The sequence below is a fragment of the Paralichthys olivaceus genome, chromosome 15 (assembly GCF_024713975.1).
Source record: "Paralichthys olivaceus isolate ysfri-2021 chromosome 15, ASM2471397v2, whole genome shotgun sequence".
NCBI lineage: Eukaryota > Metazoa > Chordata > Actinopteri > Pleuronectiformes > Paralichthyidae > Paralichthys > Paralichthys olivaceus.
Genome location: NC_091107.1, coordinates 1,610,974 through 1,629,280, shown reverse-complemented (window position 1 = coordinate 1,629,280; position 18,307 = coordinate 1,610,974). Strand labels below are relative to the sequence as shown.

General features: G+C 45.4%; 1 protein-coding gene across 2 annotated transcripts in view; it reads right to left on the bottom strand.

The window, feature by feature from the left end:
• Positions 1-13,655, bottom strand: part of doc2b (double C2-like domains, beta) — an 82,128-nt gene extending 68,473 nt beyond the window's left edge. For both annotated transcript variants that reach the window (XM_069539638.1, XM_069539639.1), the window contains exon 1: positions 13,192-13,655. In XM_069539638.1, coding sequence (XP_069395739.1) covers positions 13,192-13,513 — 322 coding nt within the window. In that variant the 5' untranslated portion in view covers positions 13,514-13,655. The remainder of the gene's footprint in view (positions 1-13,191) is intronic.
• Positions 13,656-18,307: the final 4,652 nt, after the last annotated feature.

Below are 18,307 nucleotides of genomic sequence, written 5' to 3'. Positions count from 1 at the left end.
TCTCCGCACGATGAACCATCTGGGAAGAAAGACGCTGAAATGCCGAACACACACACACACACAGAGGAAAAAAAAAATCTTGAAAGTCACTGAGGCCTAACGAAGAACAGCCCGATGTGTAGAATGTGTAGTTTCAGAGTCTCCATATTGATCACACACACCAGCACCGGCAGAAACACCGTGAGATGAGATGCACCTTCATTGATAAACGAATGAACCCACGAGCAGCGATGAGAGCCGGAGCACAGGGGACGTTCAGAGATGCACGAGCTCCGGGAGCATCCACAGGTTTGGTTTCATCACGAGGACGATTCGGGTAAAACAGCTGCAAACTGCGAAACGCTCCAGGAGACGTCGGCCGCGCTGCACGCAGATGACATTTGTTCGAGGATCATCACTTCACTTCATCGCTGCGTGTTCACTTAGGTCGGTATCACTTTGTGACACAGGGTCAGTCGGCTGTAACTCCAGGATTTATTAACAGTTGATGAATAATTCGACAATGATACAAACCAATAAAGAGAAGCTAATGATGCAATTCAACACAGCGTTCATTTTTTAAAGACAACATCAAGTCTAAATATTCAGTCAGTCAGCATCAGAGGGTCAATTAAGAAATGTAATAAACAATAGATCAGAGGTAATAAACGTCACTACGACACGGACTGAAGGTAATAAACAATAATTATTAGAAAAGCAGTCGTTACTTAAGAAAATTCACATAAATGGACTGAATAATTATTACAAGGGGGATGAACATTAATCAGTTCAGCATTTCTAAATGTTGTTTAAAGGTAATAAACCAAACATATATCACGTAAGCATCAGGAGAAACTCTGAGAGTTTTTATACCTGAATTCATTAATTTAAATCAGAGGAATATTTAAACATTTTCCCCAATTTACAAAAGAACACTGAGGTGAAGAAACATTAAATCTACAATAAGAAGAAAACAATACAAAAATCTACAAGAGCTTTTACAGGCTATTCACCGAAACATACCAGAGTGACTTCCTGTTTCCGACCAATCAATCTAACGTTCGTCCACAAAGCGGAGTCGTGGTTTCTGCTGCTCGATGACTTTGCTTTGATTCTAAATGTCACGGAGCCTTTTCTGTACCTGAGCCTCCTGCAGCGAGGCGGCTCCATCATCGGCTTCTCCAACACCTTCGACATGAACGGAGCACCAGCGGAATAAACACACGTTCCTTTAGCAAAACATTCGATTCCCGAATCAAAGGTCACGGCGGCGGGTCGGAGAACTCAGCGTGAGCACGATCCATCTTCAGACCGAGAGGAAACATGTCAAGTCAAGACGATAAATAAAGATTCGCTTTATGAGTAAAACAAAACCATCTTGATCGCCCCCTGGTGGCTGGCTGCTGTATAGATCATAAACCCTGCCTCCTCCATGTTAGTGGATGAGTCAAAATGCAAACAAAAAAAACAAAAACAGCCAAAATACTCAGAAATGCCTCTGTGGTATATTTCCTGTTACAGTGGAACACATGTTGTCGTGACTAACCACACACACACACACACACACGGTTGTGTTTCCACACGCGTGTTTTCCCTGTAATGTGTTTTTTCCTGCACCTCTTTCTGTCGTAAAGCACATTATAGAAAATCGCTCTGTAATAGTCGTATATGAAAGATTCAGTGAAGCCGCGCGGCAGCGTTGTTGTGATTTTTCCGTCCCTCATCAAGGTCAACACCCTCCGGTCCCCAACCCCGCCCCCCGCTGCAGAGATTGCGGTTTCCGTGAAAAGCTCCATTTGTGTGATCGGATCCCGCTGCCTCTAATGAGTCGGCGACACCTTGGTAAGCTGCCGCCTCGATCCCCTCGGAGACGCCTTTCACACCAAACCCCACACAAGGTCCAAACGTAGCATAATGGCGGCGCGCTGCTGTTTGACAGAGGTTCCAGGGGCCTCTCGGGGTCCTTTCATTCACAGGCACGCTCGGTTGGATTAGTGCAGGGAGAGGCTGAGTGTTATTGTTCTCGTCCGGCGAGTCCATAATGTCAACACACAACAGCCGTGAGAAAACAAAGTCAATATGGTGAAACAGAGTCTGAGTAACAGAAAGTGCAGCGATGGTTGTTCGGCTTTAATGAGCCCGATCGGCGGCTGCGTTCGCGTAAACAACACTGGGGTTGTTACATAGCAAATCATTTCCTCACGCACAGAACGCTGGAGTGCACGTGAGGCCGCCTGCTGCTGCTGCAGGTTGAGGTCACTTCAGTTCAACGCAAAGGCCGAGGAGGGAGTCGTTCTGATTGAGGTCAAAAGTTGGAATCTTGTCGTCCAATGAAAAAACACAATGTTCACACACACAGATTCAACTGAGACGTTATTACAGAGAATAGTCAGATACGAGTCCTGAAATAGTTTAACGGACATCTGGTTACTTTGGGAGTATTTGGTGTCAATGACGCTTGTTGGCGTTGATTGAGCTCGAACCCACGGACGCTCCAACTCGGTCGCTCATCACACTTCATGCTCTTGCAGTCGACTGCTTCAGAGCACGCTGGGTCAAGACAAAGTCCGATTTACTTCGAGGAGGAAACCAGCTGTTTGGTATGTGCACCACACGCCGCTGCTCCTCCGAGCTGGAGTCTCCTGCACGTCATCACCGGCGGCAGCGAGCGGTCAACAGCCTGCCCAAGCAGTAATGAGGGTCTGACACCGAGAGAGCTGCTGGGTGAGTACATTAGCCGATGAAAGGTCTTAATTTCTATCCTCAATTATACAATTAAATGTCGGCTGAAAGCTTGAACGTCTGTAGCTAATGTCTGTGGGTTTTCTTCCGTTAACCGTCACTGCAGGAAGTGGGGAAAGCCCCGGACAGGCATCACACCATCGACACAAATATTGATTTTTCTGTTGATGGGGCTGTTTTGCAGCAGCCTGCCCCCGAACCGTGTGTGTGGATTTCAGTCACTAATGGCCGAGCTTTGACGGGAACTGAGAGAAACATGCGCCATATTACACAATTCCCTAATCCTACTCTGGTGAATGAAGAGGTTTACGTAAGGGTTTGGGCATTAATCAGGCTGCAACTCCTGATTCGTGAAAATACGTGTGTGTGTTGACAGACTTTATAAATATCATGTATGTATGTATTTTTATCTTTCTGTCACATTCCCCGCCCACAGATTCTGGCGCTCTGTTCAGTAAAAACTCATCTGGACCTCCAGTAGGCGACTCAAACTCAGATATTTAAAAACCGCCACGAGAAGCCAGATTTCCTCTGTGGAAAGTTTAGTCACACAGAAGCCCACAACCCACTTTCACTGGAAACTAGTCACCGCAGAACACCAAGCTTCCACGATCGATATTTTGCTATTGAGGTAAAACTGCTCACAGAAGACAGGACCGTGTGTAAACCGAAGCTTTAAGACTGAGAACAGAATTCAAAATAAAGACTCGCAGAGACGTCGTGAGTCAGACAGAACGGAGACGAAGCTGCAGGGAGTCGAACCTTTTTGAAACTCACAGCGTCGGCTCCGTGTGAGGAAGCTGCCTCCTGAATGATTGTGCGCAGCGCTGTGTGGGTTTCTCTGCTCGGCTGCGGTCCTTCGTAGAATAAAGATGAACATCAGGTGGGATGAGAACAAATGCTAATCGAGCGGAGTGAAGAGCTGCAGGTTTTTTTTAAGCAGGAAAGTGACTAGCATCCTTCGTGCTCTTTACTTCTACGTGATCTTTCCTTCAGAGGGAAATAAAACGCTCTCTTCAATCCACTTTGTGACTTCGGCAGCTAAAAAAAAAAAAAAAAAGGTTGAATCCCTTCGTCAAATCTCTGAAACTTAAAGGTTTCTTGTTTTCTCAGGAGAACGCCCCGACATTCCACAGAGTTGGGACTGGTTTAGTAGCTTTTTCACAATCCCGTTAACAGACAAAACATTAAGACAGATTACGAGCTGGAACATTATCTTCTGGTTTTATGAAATCTCATAAAGTTTGTTTTAATGCACCACAAAAAGAAAAGAGGCCCGTTTGGTCCGTGACCTTTCTCCCTCTCGATGTGAGGAGCAGTCACAGTTGAATAACTCCTCTTCAGCTCCCTCCTCACACAAAGTGGAGGTTTAAAGTAACACCATCAAGAACGCCCCAACATGTATTGATGTAAGTGGACTTCCATGGAAAAATCTACATTATTTTTCTGGCTTCCTGAGTTTTTTAACGGACCGTGACTCAAACCACCGCCGCTCTGTGTTGCTGCCAGGAGCAGACGAGTCATGGGCCTTTACGTAAGCTGCTCTGTGATGGTATTTTTAATGGTTTTTATATTTTGGCAACACAGCCTGAATACGAAATGTGCTTTTAATGCTCAACATGACAATTAAATGTCATGGCGCACAATGAGGAGAGCTTGATTTGCAATTCTGTGGCATTAGTATCAAGCCATCTTTCCAGTGAGGCTGAGGGATATTGCCTTGTTGAATGCAGAGCAGCTTGATATTCTAATTCAACCTGAATTAATCTGTCATGTCATAATTTACTCTAATACCCAGAATTCACTAATACCCAGCTCTTTCTTGAACGAGTCAGTCCAGAACAAGGCGTCATGAGATACCTGGGGATGTGATAGCGCCACCAAAAGGCCACATGAAAAAATTTAATATCCAAAGGAGCCACATATTTTTTTCCACTGCCATCATCTAGTTTTTTGAAAAACACTTGGGTTCGAAATGTTTACGGCAGCAGAACATGAGAGATACTCTATTATATTATATAAAATATATGTGTGTGTTATAGACACTTCGCTCCTGGTGGATGCTGCGGAGGTGGAGGGGCTGAATCGACGAGCAGAGGGAGAGATGGGAAATCTTTGCAGCTTCAATAGGCCTCCACACTGGGAGAGAGTGTGTGATGAGGATTGAAGAAGGTCACATGATTCGAGCAGCGAGCTCACAGGAATCACTCCATTCCTTTAGAGAAAAAAAAAAAAAATCTCCAACCTATGGTCTCAGGAGTCTGAACATGCTGCCTGTAAACATCCCATAATTTCAATACATCTGTGAGTAATCAGGCTGCAACGAAACAATCAGCAGCACAGTTTCCAAGAGGCAGATTAAATGACAAACACTGATTCCATCACTTTCCACCTGCTCGGCCTCGTCAGCCCTGTTCCCATTGAAAATGTAAATAATTACCATGGAAATGTAGTTTCTGTGTGACTTAGTTCGGTGTGATCAGAGATTACGCGCATAATCTTTAAGCCTGCAGTCGTCTGGAGACCATCTGGCAAGACAGACACTCACCCCCACCCTGAGGAAATCAAACCGACTCGAGCAGACAATAAAGGGAAACACACAATACACCTACACCAGGAAATCCTGGTATTAGTGCAGGTGAGCTCAGCGAGCGTCCTCAGCCCAGCTCGCTCCTCTCAGGGGCCCAGACACCGAGCTCCGCCTGCAGCCGAGAGGTTTTGTGCTACTCATTGAGCGCTTCCTCTCCTGTGGCTTCCAGGAGTCCAAAGAAGCAGCGCGGTGACCTGCGATCGATCCGACTGACGTGGGATGCAGACGCTCTGAAAGAACACGAGTTCAAGCATCGTCTCGGGGAGCAACGGGAGTTAAAGAAAAGAAGAATCTTTGGCCGAGTAGGAAATACAAGCGAACGAAAAGCTCCTCCATTCATGGCTGAGCCGAACCACTGAGGAAACCACACGTTTATACTGCAGAGATACAAGTGCAGCAAACACAGGGAGGAACACACAACTTCAGATAGTAAAGGAAGATACACGAGGCTGAAGGGAGTCGTTTCTGGACAAACTGAATTTTAACGCTAGCCTAAATGTGTAAATAAAACCATGTAAACATGAACACATGCACTAGTGATCATTTGAATGCGTTAACGACCAGATATCCTCTAACGTGGCCTCGTTCAACCGCCCACACCTCACTCACGCTTCACGCCAGAGAGACGAGAGGCTCTGATGCGGGTGGACTGTCGGAGAGCCCACTCTGTGCAGCGGTGGGTAAGTTAGTCAAGTCTCGATGCATCACTTTGTGTGGGCAGGGTTTTTAATTTAGGCCCGTTGAGGTTTAAAAAAAAAAAAAGAGAAAACAGGTGGACTTTCATCCCTGCATCATCTGCGATATTCAAAAAAAAAAAACCCTCGTCCAACGCCAAGTGAGACTGAAGCCAAACTAACTTCCTCCCCACCGACGACAGCCCCTGCAGACGCCAAATGGATCTGTGTAATAGCTGGAATTATCATTACATAATGTGCTTAGTGGGATGAGCGGGGAGGGAGGGTAGAGGCAGAACTGCTGCTAACTTATTAAAACACTCGACGGCAACAGACAGAAGCAGCCTCGATAAAAGGCCTCGATGTGAACTGTTCGTCAGTTGTTGGCGCTGGGTCATGAGAAAGCAGGGGCCACTACAGTGACTCATTACTACTGACGGCAGCTTGCAGAGACGCTCGTAACAGGATTCAACTGTAGCGGGCACAGCGGCTCTGAAATCACTACATCGAACTGAGCGTTACGAGGCTCAGGGGAGGTTTTCTAGTGGATTGACGCAGCTCTGGGTTTTGTTTTGGGTTTTTTTTTTTTTTTGTGTGCAAAGGTCTGGAAACAGCTTTCGGTCTGAGAGGCAACAGATGGCTCCACACACACTTGTCTCCTCTGCCCTTAAAGCAATACACAGTTTTTAGGGAGATTAGCTCACTGGTTGGTTACTTGTTTTAATTCAGTAGTTTGTCACACAGATTTATTTTATTTGCAGCTCACTCTAACAATCTAAGGTTTATTGTTTTTGTAATAATAATTATTATTTATTTCATGACGTCTTTCTAGACACCTCACAATATATCATCGTAAGTCGCTTTGGATAAAAGCATCAGCTAAATGATATGTAATGTTAATTAATATCATAAATAAACATGAACGTTTAAAAGGTTCAGTGTGTAGGATTCAGTGACATCTAGTGGTGAAGTGTCATGTTGCAGCCGAACACCCCTCACCTCCCCCTCCTCTTACAGACACGAGATAGAACCTGTACAAACCTTCAGTTGTCATGAAAACTCAAAAGGTTTAGTTTGTCCAGTCTGAGCTACTGTAAAAAAACGTGGCCGCCTCCGTGGAGAGGAGCCGCTCCTGATGTAAAGATAAAGTATTTAAATATAAAGTATTTAAATATAAAGTATTTAAATCTAAAGTTGCTCATTCTCGGGTGAAGAAAACAACAATTCTAAGAATTTAGAAGAAACACACGAGTGAAAACATCACAGGGATAATTTTACATTTCTGCCAAAAGATCCTTTCGACTAAATCTTACGCAGTGAAAACCAGATCAGGAAACACAAACAGATGTGACACCAGAAGAGTGAAGAAGTAAAACCAAGTTTAAATTCAGATCCAGATGCCAGAACAGCACAAGTGTGAACACAACAGTGACTCAAAGTAAATCAGTCTGGATTTGTCTGTGAAATGAATCTTCTCAGTTACCTGTGATCGAGTCTCTTCCTGGTTCAGCCAAGACTGAGGGGGGGGGGGGGGGTACTGAAATGCTGGAAGTCAGCTGACTGGGCTGAACCATGTGCTGCTATATCGTGGGGGTGGTTGAGTTTGGATGGTTTTACCTTGTCGTCAATCTCTCCTCTCCTCCTCCTTTATTTGGTTTGGTCCATCAGTAACTATGTTCCCTCGTGTGTCAGTGAGTTCAGTTAAAACCTCGTCAGAGTTTTATTTTACCGACGTCTTTTAATTTCCTGTTAAAGTCTTGATTTGAAGTGTTTCATCACTTGGGGAGTAAATAACAAACCCAAACTCCTGTTTCGTCTTTTCCTCGCCGCTTGGCCTCGGACAGACGGAGTGTTAGCGTCGCTTAAGAGGAAAATAAAATTGGACAACTTGAAAATAAAATCATGAAATTGTGAGAACAGAGTTGTAAAGTTTGGTGACGAGTCATTTCACAAGGGGAATTTTGATTCTGAAGAAAGAAACGTTATAACTCTGCTTCAGTCCTGCTCTCACTCAGAACGGAGCCATGTCAGTAATCCTCATATTCTCACAGTAAATTGAGATGAGATGCTGCGTATGGAAATATTTAATTATTATTCTCCTCTCGCTGCCATTTCATCCTCTGACATTATCAGTTTTTTTTTTTTTTGCAGATAGGTGTCCTCGCTGGGCCGCGGATGGAAATTCCGCCGGCTTAGAGAGAAAATTAACTTCAGCTACTCCGCAGAAGTCATTTGCAAAATTAACCTCGAATATACGGCCAGACGAAGAAGAAGAAAGAAGCTTCTGGAGCGACGAGGAGCCGCGACAGATGGTGCGGCCGGCAAAGAGCCGCGATCGCAGCACGAGGAGTCAGAGGGATCACATGATGACGCTGACAGTGAATCCCCAGAAGAAGAAGAAGAAGCTGTCAGATATCAATTTGATTTCTGTTTGATGCACTTTGCATGAAGATAACTTGTGAATAAAACTATCTACAAATGTGACCTCGCTTAACTTTTACATTTTTCACATTTGATGTAATAATTCTATACAGTGGGAATGAAATCACAGCAAACGTGTTGGATTGTTTTGCCAGAATATGTTTCAACCATAAACTATAAAAACGTTATGACCGCTTCCAAAGAGTTCATTAAAACCTCTTGATCGCCCCCTTGTGGCTGGCTGCAGGAAAGGTCATGATTGACGGCTGAGGCCGAGAACCGTGGACCCGTGGCTCCGCGCCACGATCGCTGCTGCACAGACTCTGTCTCCACATGACGCCTGAAGCACAAGATGGCGGCCAAGATATTCTGGCTTCATGTTTGTTCGTGTGGGAGGAAACGTCTGAAGTCATTTCCAGTCTGTAGTTAAGTTTTGTTCATAAACAATAAATACATGAATAAAAAAACCCAACATTTTTATACAAATAAAAACAGACAAGATCTTCAGTACAGGTTATATATTAGTATACAAAAGAAAACTGAAGATATGGTATTATAAAACAATGAAATGTGTTTTCTCTGCTTTAATTGAATTTCTGCTGCTGCATCATCTCCGTCGCGTCTCACCCGACGACTACAAGCGAACAGTGGAGCTCCACTCTGGTGCAGAGGAGACACTGGCAGAGGAAGACATCTCAGGGGAGACCTGTGTGTGCATATATTACTGCCTCCCCCCCTCCATCCAACCATCCATCCATCCAACCATCCAACCAACCCACCCCGCACCGCCCTGTCAACAAATATGGCTCCGAGGCTTATCTCTCAAAAAACACAACAGCCAGCCGGTGGCAGCGGCTCGTTCTCCCGGCCTCGGCAGCGACGTGGCGCTCGACACCCGCCGTAAACAACCATTAATTGATGTGGCAGAGATCTGGACGTCCAATTGGTTTTGATTACGCCCTTTAAGCGGGGGGGCTGGGACGCAGGGTGGCTGGTGCACTTTTCCGTTTCAATTAGAGTCAAGTTTTAGTCACAATGAATCAGAAAGTGCCGCCGTTATGCAGATTAACCAGCAGGTTGTTAGCGAGGACTGAGACGTCCCTGTGTGATTTGGTTCATGAGGGAGCACGAGCGCCGGTCCCACCCCCACATCCCCTAGCCCCACCCCTCCTCCAGGGGACGCACGCAGATACTGGATCAAGTCCCGCAGGACAGCGAGCAGCCAATTTGGGGCAGCGCTGGTTCTTTTAAATCACAAACAACAGGAAGCAGAGAGTTCCGTCTTCTTACATTTCACCGAGCAGCAGGACAGAAAGTCTCCGGTGTAGTTTATCAACAGTCTAAATCAGCTTCGTGTGTACGAGGACTGTGATCAAACTTTATATCGACACGCTGAGATGACGAAGCAGGAGAACGTGGAGGGACACGACACTGGTGTTGTTGAGTCTCGTCACTCTGAGGGACGTGCGGCTGTATCTTACAGAAAGGGTTGGTGATCTGGGAAACGAGCAGCAGCTCACATACGAGAAACGAAACCTTTCTCTCATCATCAGATTCGATCTTTCTTGAAATAAGTGTTTCAGGAATAAAAACGTGTTCTTTGATTTGTTTGATTAATCTGCTGCCGCTGCGCTTTGTTTCTAAGTCTTATGTTTCTTCTATTCGAACTCCCATGACGGAGGCAGCGGCAGCGGCTTGGGATTATTCGGGACGTTGCATCAGACCCCGACAGCGACTTGTTATTTATCTATTTCTTTATTTATTTCTCCGCCTGCCTTCATTAGACACATCGGCTCGTGGGTGAGAGCCGGTCATAAACACACAGGATTACCTGTCGAGCATTTTGTATTTGCAATTAATTTCCACCCTCATTACTTTGACGACACTTCTCTTGTTGAGCGGATGATCCGGTGTCGCCGACGAATAGACAAAATGTATTTGCATTTAGCTGTCTTATTAGCAGGGAGGACGGGGCGAGGAGATGAAGTGGTTTAGACGTTTACACGAAGCGACGGGAATCGAATGCACGCCACGACGTCCCAACACCTGTCGCACACGCCCGACCGCATTCATACCATCTCATGAATATCAGGCATGTTGGAGAGCAACAGATTAAATGTTCCATCCAGATGTTTTAAAGGTCTACATCTGTCTTTCTAAATTCTAATCCCTGTGAACTCACTGTGCTTCGATCGAGGACAAACGACGCTTTTTTAAAATCAGAAGTTACCACATTTGGAGCAGCAGGGGGCGGAGCCTTTCGTGGACACTGCACGCCCACCTACAACAAATAGGACGACACTGGACGTCAATCACACGGTTTCTTTGCCTCAATGCAATTTATGGTTATTTGACTCTTTTGTTCTGAAGGAGAACTGAAACTAGAGATTGAGATCGTGAACTCAAACAACCTGCGGAGTCGCCCTCATGTGGTCATTCAGGAGAATACAGGTTGCAGGAGCTTAGCTTCACTTCCCGGATTCAGAGTCTCCGTCCATTTTGAAATAAAGTCGACTCACGGAAAGTAAAAAAAAAAAAAACAGATCAAGCCCTGACGTACAAACACACACACACACACACACACACACACACACACACAGATTATACTGGTTTAGAGAGAGGATCTGACAAACACTTGATTTGATGCAGACTGAATCCTCCTCTCTCTCGTGGCGGTGGGTAAATGCACTTCTCTTAGAAAAAAGCTTTTCTACCTTAATGGACAAAGTGCTTCAGAATGTTCATTCACTCGTCCACTCACACGCTCAGTCGCCCGTATGCATGAAGGAGCTGGCACGTCCACCAGGACGAACCTCCGAGCACAAGAAGCCCACACTCGAACCAGAGGAGCCGCGGGTGGAACCACCAACCCTGCGGCTGACGGACTCTCCTCTCTACCTCCTGATCGACAGCGGCCCCGGGGCGATACTTCATTTATCTCCTTCATGCTCGGCTGCACGTTAGAGAAACAGGTGGAAAACGCTTCCAGGGGTTTTGTGTAGAAGGTGCGGGGTGAAGCTTTACTCGACTTGCACTTCACATAAATAAAGCTGCTTTCAGACCGGCACTGAACTTCAGATGATCTCGCACAACTTCTCTGCAGGGGCCGCACGTGAGAACGCGAAGTCCAAACGTGTGAGTGAGAATACAGCAGGACAATATCCAGGTGATTCCCAGCGAGGGAGGGAGGGAGGGAGGGAGGGAGGGAGGGGGGACGTTTTAAACACGTGACGGACACAGAAACAACCAACTGGTCCAAATTGTTAAAATTGATAATGATGGATTTGTTATCTGGCTCATAGATACACAGACACGTGGACGATTGTGAATTAAATCTGATCTTGTGTGTAACAAAGTGAAATAAATGCACGGACAGAAGTGACAAGAGAAAACAGGAAGTCATCTCAGTGCAGCCGCCTCACGAATCGAGAGCTGCAGAGAATCTTTTCTCGCCATCTCTTTATTCCCCCGAGGACTGAACTCCTGGATCCCTGACGGAGGTCATGGAGCAACATCTGCCAGGCCCGACCTCCCCCCGCCCCCCCCCGCTGCTCCTGACCAGTTCTGGATTAGAGATTGCTTAAACCCTCCCTCCCCACCCCCTCCAATACCGCTCTGCACGGATTAACTCTTAGAGAAGCTGCGCTGCTGTCACACATTAACCTGCAATCACAAGCCTCTCGTGCAGACGAGGTCGTTAGAGTCTGATACCAACACTGAGGCGTTTCCGCTGTTTTCGTGCAACACGTTACAAGTGAGCTGCAGACCTCTTCACTCCTCCTGTGATTTATCACACGGATCCTGAGCTGTGTTAAAATGATGCAGCAGCTTTCATTTTGTCACCACGTCTTCTCCGGTTCATCTGTCGGAGAAGACGTTTGTTGAAATCCAGTCGCGGCTCTCGGCCGTTTGTTTTTGCTGTGACACAGATGTTATTTCCTGCTATTATTCATCCACACAAACCTGTTGCATGACATTCAGGAAAGGCTCCTCTGCGATGAAATCAGACACTGACACACACACACACACACACACACACACAGTTGCACACGGAAAAGACACCGACACACAAACAGTGAGCTCACACAGTTGGAACTTGCTCGTCTCGCCACCAGTCAGTTCAGTGTGTTGATGAGCGCACAGATGCAGTCAGACTCCGCTGAGCGCAAAACTGCGACTAATGTGAAGCTTCAACAAGAAGCCATGAATCATTCAACCTGCTTACACTGATCGACAGTATAGACTCAGCTCCCCAGACACGGGGGATATGAAGTATGCACACACGCACACACACACACACACACACACACACACACACACACACACACACACACACACACACACGCGTTTACTGAAGATAAAATCAAATATATCCTTTCAGCCAGAGGAGAGCAGAGTGAGCGGAGGGAGGAGGGGAGGTGGATTCTGTGCAGCAGCAGCAACAGTTGGCTGTCTGAGAAGAGTTAGCTGCAGCACAGAGACGCACAACATGCACACACACACACACACACACACACACACACACACACACACACACACACACCAGGCAATTGGAGATGGAGAGAGATGGAAGGTGGAGGCGAGGGAAGAAAAGGTGACAGATAAACCAGAAAGACGCACGGCTGCAGGGATGCCTGGCAACCGGTGGCAAAAAAATGGAAATGCTGTTAGAAGAGAGTAAGGGGAGAGGGAGAACTAAAAGAGACAGACGCACACATGAAGTCATGCTGGAAAAACATCATGGCAACCGCAGGGATGAGGATGAGAGCGCAGACCATCACTCACTCGAGTCGTCGGAGTCGTATGCCTCCACATCGGGCTCCTCGTCCCTCTTGGCGGCCTGCGGGGAGGCGGAGGCTCCGGCAAAAGCCCGGTCCGGGGTGTCCTCATTGGGTCGGTCACTTTCGCCAGTGGCGGCGCCCGAGGAGGTGGAGAGGGCAGAGCGCAGGGGCCCCGCTTGGTGGGGCGCAGCGGGGGGGAGGCCCCGTGGGTAGCGGGGGAAGTAGTCTGAGATCTGCTTGATGGGCTGGATGGGGCCAGGGCACACGTCAATGGCCATGTGCTCCTGGATGCTGATGGTGGGTTTCTCGCCTTTGCGTTGTGTCATGCATGCGGTCCAGCCCGGAGCCTTCTCCCCAAACCAGAAAAACTGAGAAAATTAAAAATTAAAAAAAAGGAGCAGACCCAAACCCCTCGTCCTCCTCGTCCTCCTCTTGCTGCTCTGGGAGTCGTCCTGGGCGGGTGCTGGTCCAGGTGATCTGTGGATGTCACCACACTGGTCTACATGAGATCTGGAGGCTGCTGCTGCTGCTGCTGCGTCTCCCAGTGTTTGTCCTCAGACCCAGACCATGCTGTCTGACAGCCTCACACACACACGCACACACACACTCACACACTACTACCTACCCTCTCTCCTCTGCCTGTGCACCCCTACACTGCCCACGTCTGCGCTGCCTGTGAGAGAGAGAGAGCAGACAGAGTGGAGTGAGTGAGTGTGTGTGAGTGTGTGTGTGTGTGTGAGCGAGAGGGATTAGAGAGGAAGGAGGGGAGGGATCAGCTGATGTCACTGCCTAGCAACCGAGTGGTAAACAGGAACCGTCGGCTGGGCTGCGTAATTATGATATTAACTCCATCCATCTGTCAGTGGGTGGGAAGACGCAGCGACGGCACCAGAATCGAGCAAACGCGTTAGAGAGTGTGTGTGTGTGAGTGTGTGTGTGTGTGTGTGTGTGTGTGTGTGTGTGTGTGTGTGTGTGTGTGTGTCTGCTGCTTTAAAAACGTGGACAACGAACCGATGCTTTGTGTTTGTGATTCACCCGCGTGCTATTATAGTTTTATTTTGAAAACACTGGTGGAATCTACCACAGATTTAAATTTTGCACAAATTAAACTGAAATTTGTCAAAAAGATAAAAAGTTCGGGGGGGGGCACCCAGGGCGAAATCACCCCAGGGCCCCAAAAAAAGCTAATGCCACACCTGCATTTAATAACACAACAAACATCCAATTAAACATCTGATTGAGAATTTCCTCATTTATTCATTATTTGTTCTTAATTAATCTTTTTATTGTATTTACTTCTTAGATTTTGTCCAGTTGATATTTAACAAGCTGCAATTTATTCTGAAAAATGTTGATATTTATTCTTATTACATAAATTTACTGTTTTTATCGTCTTGATTTTTCATTTGTGCTTTAAAATGAATTGTGCTTCGGTTCTCAGTTTACTAGATATCCTGTAGAACGTGTTTAACATCACATTAGAACATGTCCCGATACTGAAGCCGCTCCGTCACCAACAGTTCTCTCCTGCAGCTTTGAATCCACAACTATAACTTTATTTAAATTCGTCAAAGTTGATTTTTTTCCCCCTGAAGCAAACAATGAAATCCTCAACGCTCCTCCTGCAACAGACATTGGACAACAGAACGCCTCCTCACCTCCGTCATCTCACTCACAGACAGTCAACAGATGGTGCAGCGCCCTCTAGTGTTAGCCAGGAACAGGTTACAGCTCGGGGGGCAGATTGAAATTCAGGGGCTGTGCTCGTGCAGGTGGTTTTTATTAGTTTCATAACATAATTGGATTCAAGATGAAGAACTGTGATGACCTCGGAGCGGCTCTCTGCTGTTCTCTGGTACCTGCCGCTCTTCCCTCGATCCATTCCGAGCGCATCGGGAACACACACATCATCTGTGCGTCGTGAAGCAGCAGGAAGATGCTTAACATCACTGCCTCGGAGATTTCTACAGAAAATCACCTCTCTGAACAGGTGGCCTCAGGTTCCTCTTCGAGGCTTCACCATGGGAAACAAGCCGATGGTCTCCTGCTTCCTTTCTGTTCCTGATCCTGAAATACCAATTAAATCCAACAAGTTCATTAAAGTATTTGCTTTTGAATCAGTTTGAGGAAATCAAATATTTTTATTTCCAACAAGTCTGGAATGTGTTCTTTAGGCGGTTTCTTGTGATCATCAAACTAGAGGCCGAGCCTTTGTCCACTTTATTACAGTTTCATCATGTCTTTTTTATGAGTTTGAAGATTAAGAGCTTGTCGTTGTTCACTGACTGCTCGGTAATAATGCACCGAGAGGTGTGTGCAGCGCGGGACTCTGGGATATGTAAAGTAGCCGTCCCTTAATCCCCGGACACGCCGAGGCAATTATCTGAAATAATCAGCGCGAGGAGACAACAGTAAACACCAGGTCGACCTTTCTATGAAAACACAAAACGGATAAATCCCCAACAGCTTCAGCAGCGACGACACCGAGACGACGAGGGCGACTAATTCACACTGAGGTCACGGTGTGAACACGGAGGAGTTGGAAGCTAATTAGCTCCTGGAGGTGGTGGAGACTCAAAACAGAGCAAGAAGAAAGGGATTATATTATTTTATTATATTATTATATTATGTGACGAGATGAAAACTATTGTTGCTCCAAACACTAAAAATAATTCCAGAGTTGATTGAGATATCAACATGACGAAGAATCAATTAAGTGTTAAAACAAATATGTTGTGTATAAAACACTTCTCTGTGTACTTCTTACCGAGCTGTTCTCCGGAGTCAAATGGAGGATGTGTTCTCTCTCCTTCTACTCCTCTGTATCTGTGTTAACTTTCTGAAGCTGAGTCATATTTTTATATTTCAAGCCATAAATCCTAAAAGTAAAAATATTAAATAACTCAAATCTGTGAATCTCCAGCTTCCTGGGTCTCAGATTGATTTATTGGGCGGCTGATAAAAATTGACATTGCTTTGAGAATTTCACATATCAGACGTTTTATTTTAGAGAATCAACAGAATTTAATTTACATTTTACTATTTGTATTTATTCACTTAATATACTTTATGTTTCTGTTTGATTTTCTGATTTATTTACAGAAGTTTATGGTTAAAGTGTAAAATATCAAACCTCAGTTACATTTCTTGGTCTTTCTTTTAAATATGTATACTGAACAATATAGAAATATCTGAAACTATCAGCGTCTCTAAAGTGAAGCCCCTTAGTTAGAAAGTTTAAACCAAACTTATTAGATCAAATGTTTGTAGTAAAAGTTTCTCTGTGATGATTGTGCTCAAATTAAGTGAATACCCCCCCCCCCCCCCCCCCCCCCGGTCAGACCTGCAGCTCCCTGCAGCCCATTAGTTTTTATCGAGTCCGTTTCCCCTCCGTCTCTGACAGTCTGCATCTGTTGACTCCTTCATCATTAACTCGTGAAAAGTATCTGCACAGAGATAAAAGTCTCCACTGCCCTGATTTCCCTTCGTTAAATAACAGTTAGTTATCGAGTTCCGGAGCCGACTGTGTTTACGCTGTGAACAGGAGAAGGAGGATAAACAGTCTCCTCTCGAGTTGGATGCCATGTCTGGAGAAATCTGATTAATGGTCTCTTAACAAGCGACTCCTCCGAGGCTCTGCCGCCGCCTTCACCCGGGAATTCGAAGTAAATGAGGGAGTCAAGGGTACGAGCGACCTTTTCCAATATGCTTCTTCATAATGGGCCAAACTGACGCCTGAAGTTCGGCCCTGAAATCTCCAAATGAACAAACTTCTGTCACACAGTAAAGTTTCACTGATACTCAGAGGGTTGGGACTCGTCCAAGGACGAAGAGCTCAGTCAGGATATTAGTTTTTAAAACGCAGACAGAGCCAAAAATCTGTTTACTCAAGGATACTGAAATATTCATCAAACTTATTAATGGTTTTATTCTAATCAAGGTGGAAGAGTTTATATTTGAATCGATCAAGTCCTCAAAGCAGTTTGTCTTTTTCTCCTCTTTATTCCCTAACGTGGGTTTAAAAGAAGCTTTTCAGAAAACTGTGTCCAGACATTTTCCAGAGTTTGTGTTTCACGTCTGAAGAAGCAGCCGGAGATTGTCCGAGTCAGTTCACAACAACAGGGAAATGTCTGGAGCCTGTAGAGCAGCAGGAGGAGGAGGAGGAGGAGGAGGAGGAGGAGGAGGAGGAGGCACAACTTGACTCACCAATTCTATCAGGGGGTTTGCAGGAAAAGTTCTGGAAAATGTGTGTTCTCATGTACGGCCACTCCAGAAAATATCTGGAGAATAAACAAACACTGAAGGAGTTTATCTGAAGAGTGAAGAAACTAAATCTTTTTACTGAACTTAAATCTGGTATTTTCAGGTTTTGCAGTTTTAAATCAAAGTAGACGTCGTTGTCGGCTCAGGTTGTTCCTACCTGCGACCATTAAAGAGAAATTCACTGAGGAATTGAAGAGGAGGAGAAAAATCCACCTGCTTCTGCCTGCCTAGCATTTATAAGTCTGCCAATATCGCCCTCTGGTGGGGAGAGGAGGAGGCTTAACGTCTACACTAAAACTTTTCAAATGAAACTGCACAAATGTCCAGAGTCTAAACTTTACAGCTCAAGTCTGGTGGAATTCATGAAAAGACCGAAACTTCTAATGACTTTCTACGAACTCGTTCTGTCTGTAAATCAGAGACCTGACCCTGTGCCCCACACGACAACATGTCCCTGAAACTGGTACAAATATATATATATATATATATATATATATATAAATAATATTCATGTGTCATTGAGTTAAAAACTACAACTGAAAACAGTCAACAACAAATCCCCCAGAAATCAAACTGAACAAACTAAAGCAAAAACAGCTGTTTAAGGACATCAGTTCCAGTTTTTAGAAACTGAATTTGTTATTTGTGAGAAGTTTTTCTGAGTTAATGAGACACAAACATGAGAGAGACGGACGAATGATTGTTTTTTGACGATAGCAAATATAAAAACATCAGATATTTATCCTTTAATTCAGACACACGGCCCTAAACTTCAGCAGAATATATTATATATATATATGTTCATTAGTTATTTCCACTAGCACGTTATCCATCAACAAATCTGAGAGTGAGACAAG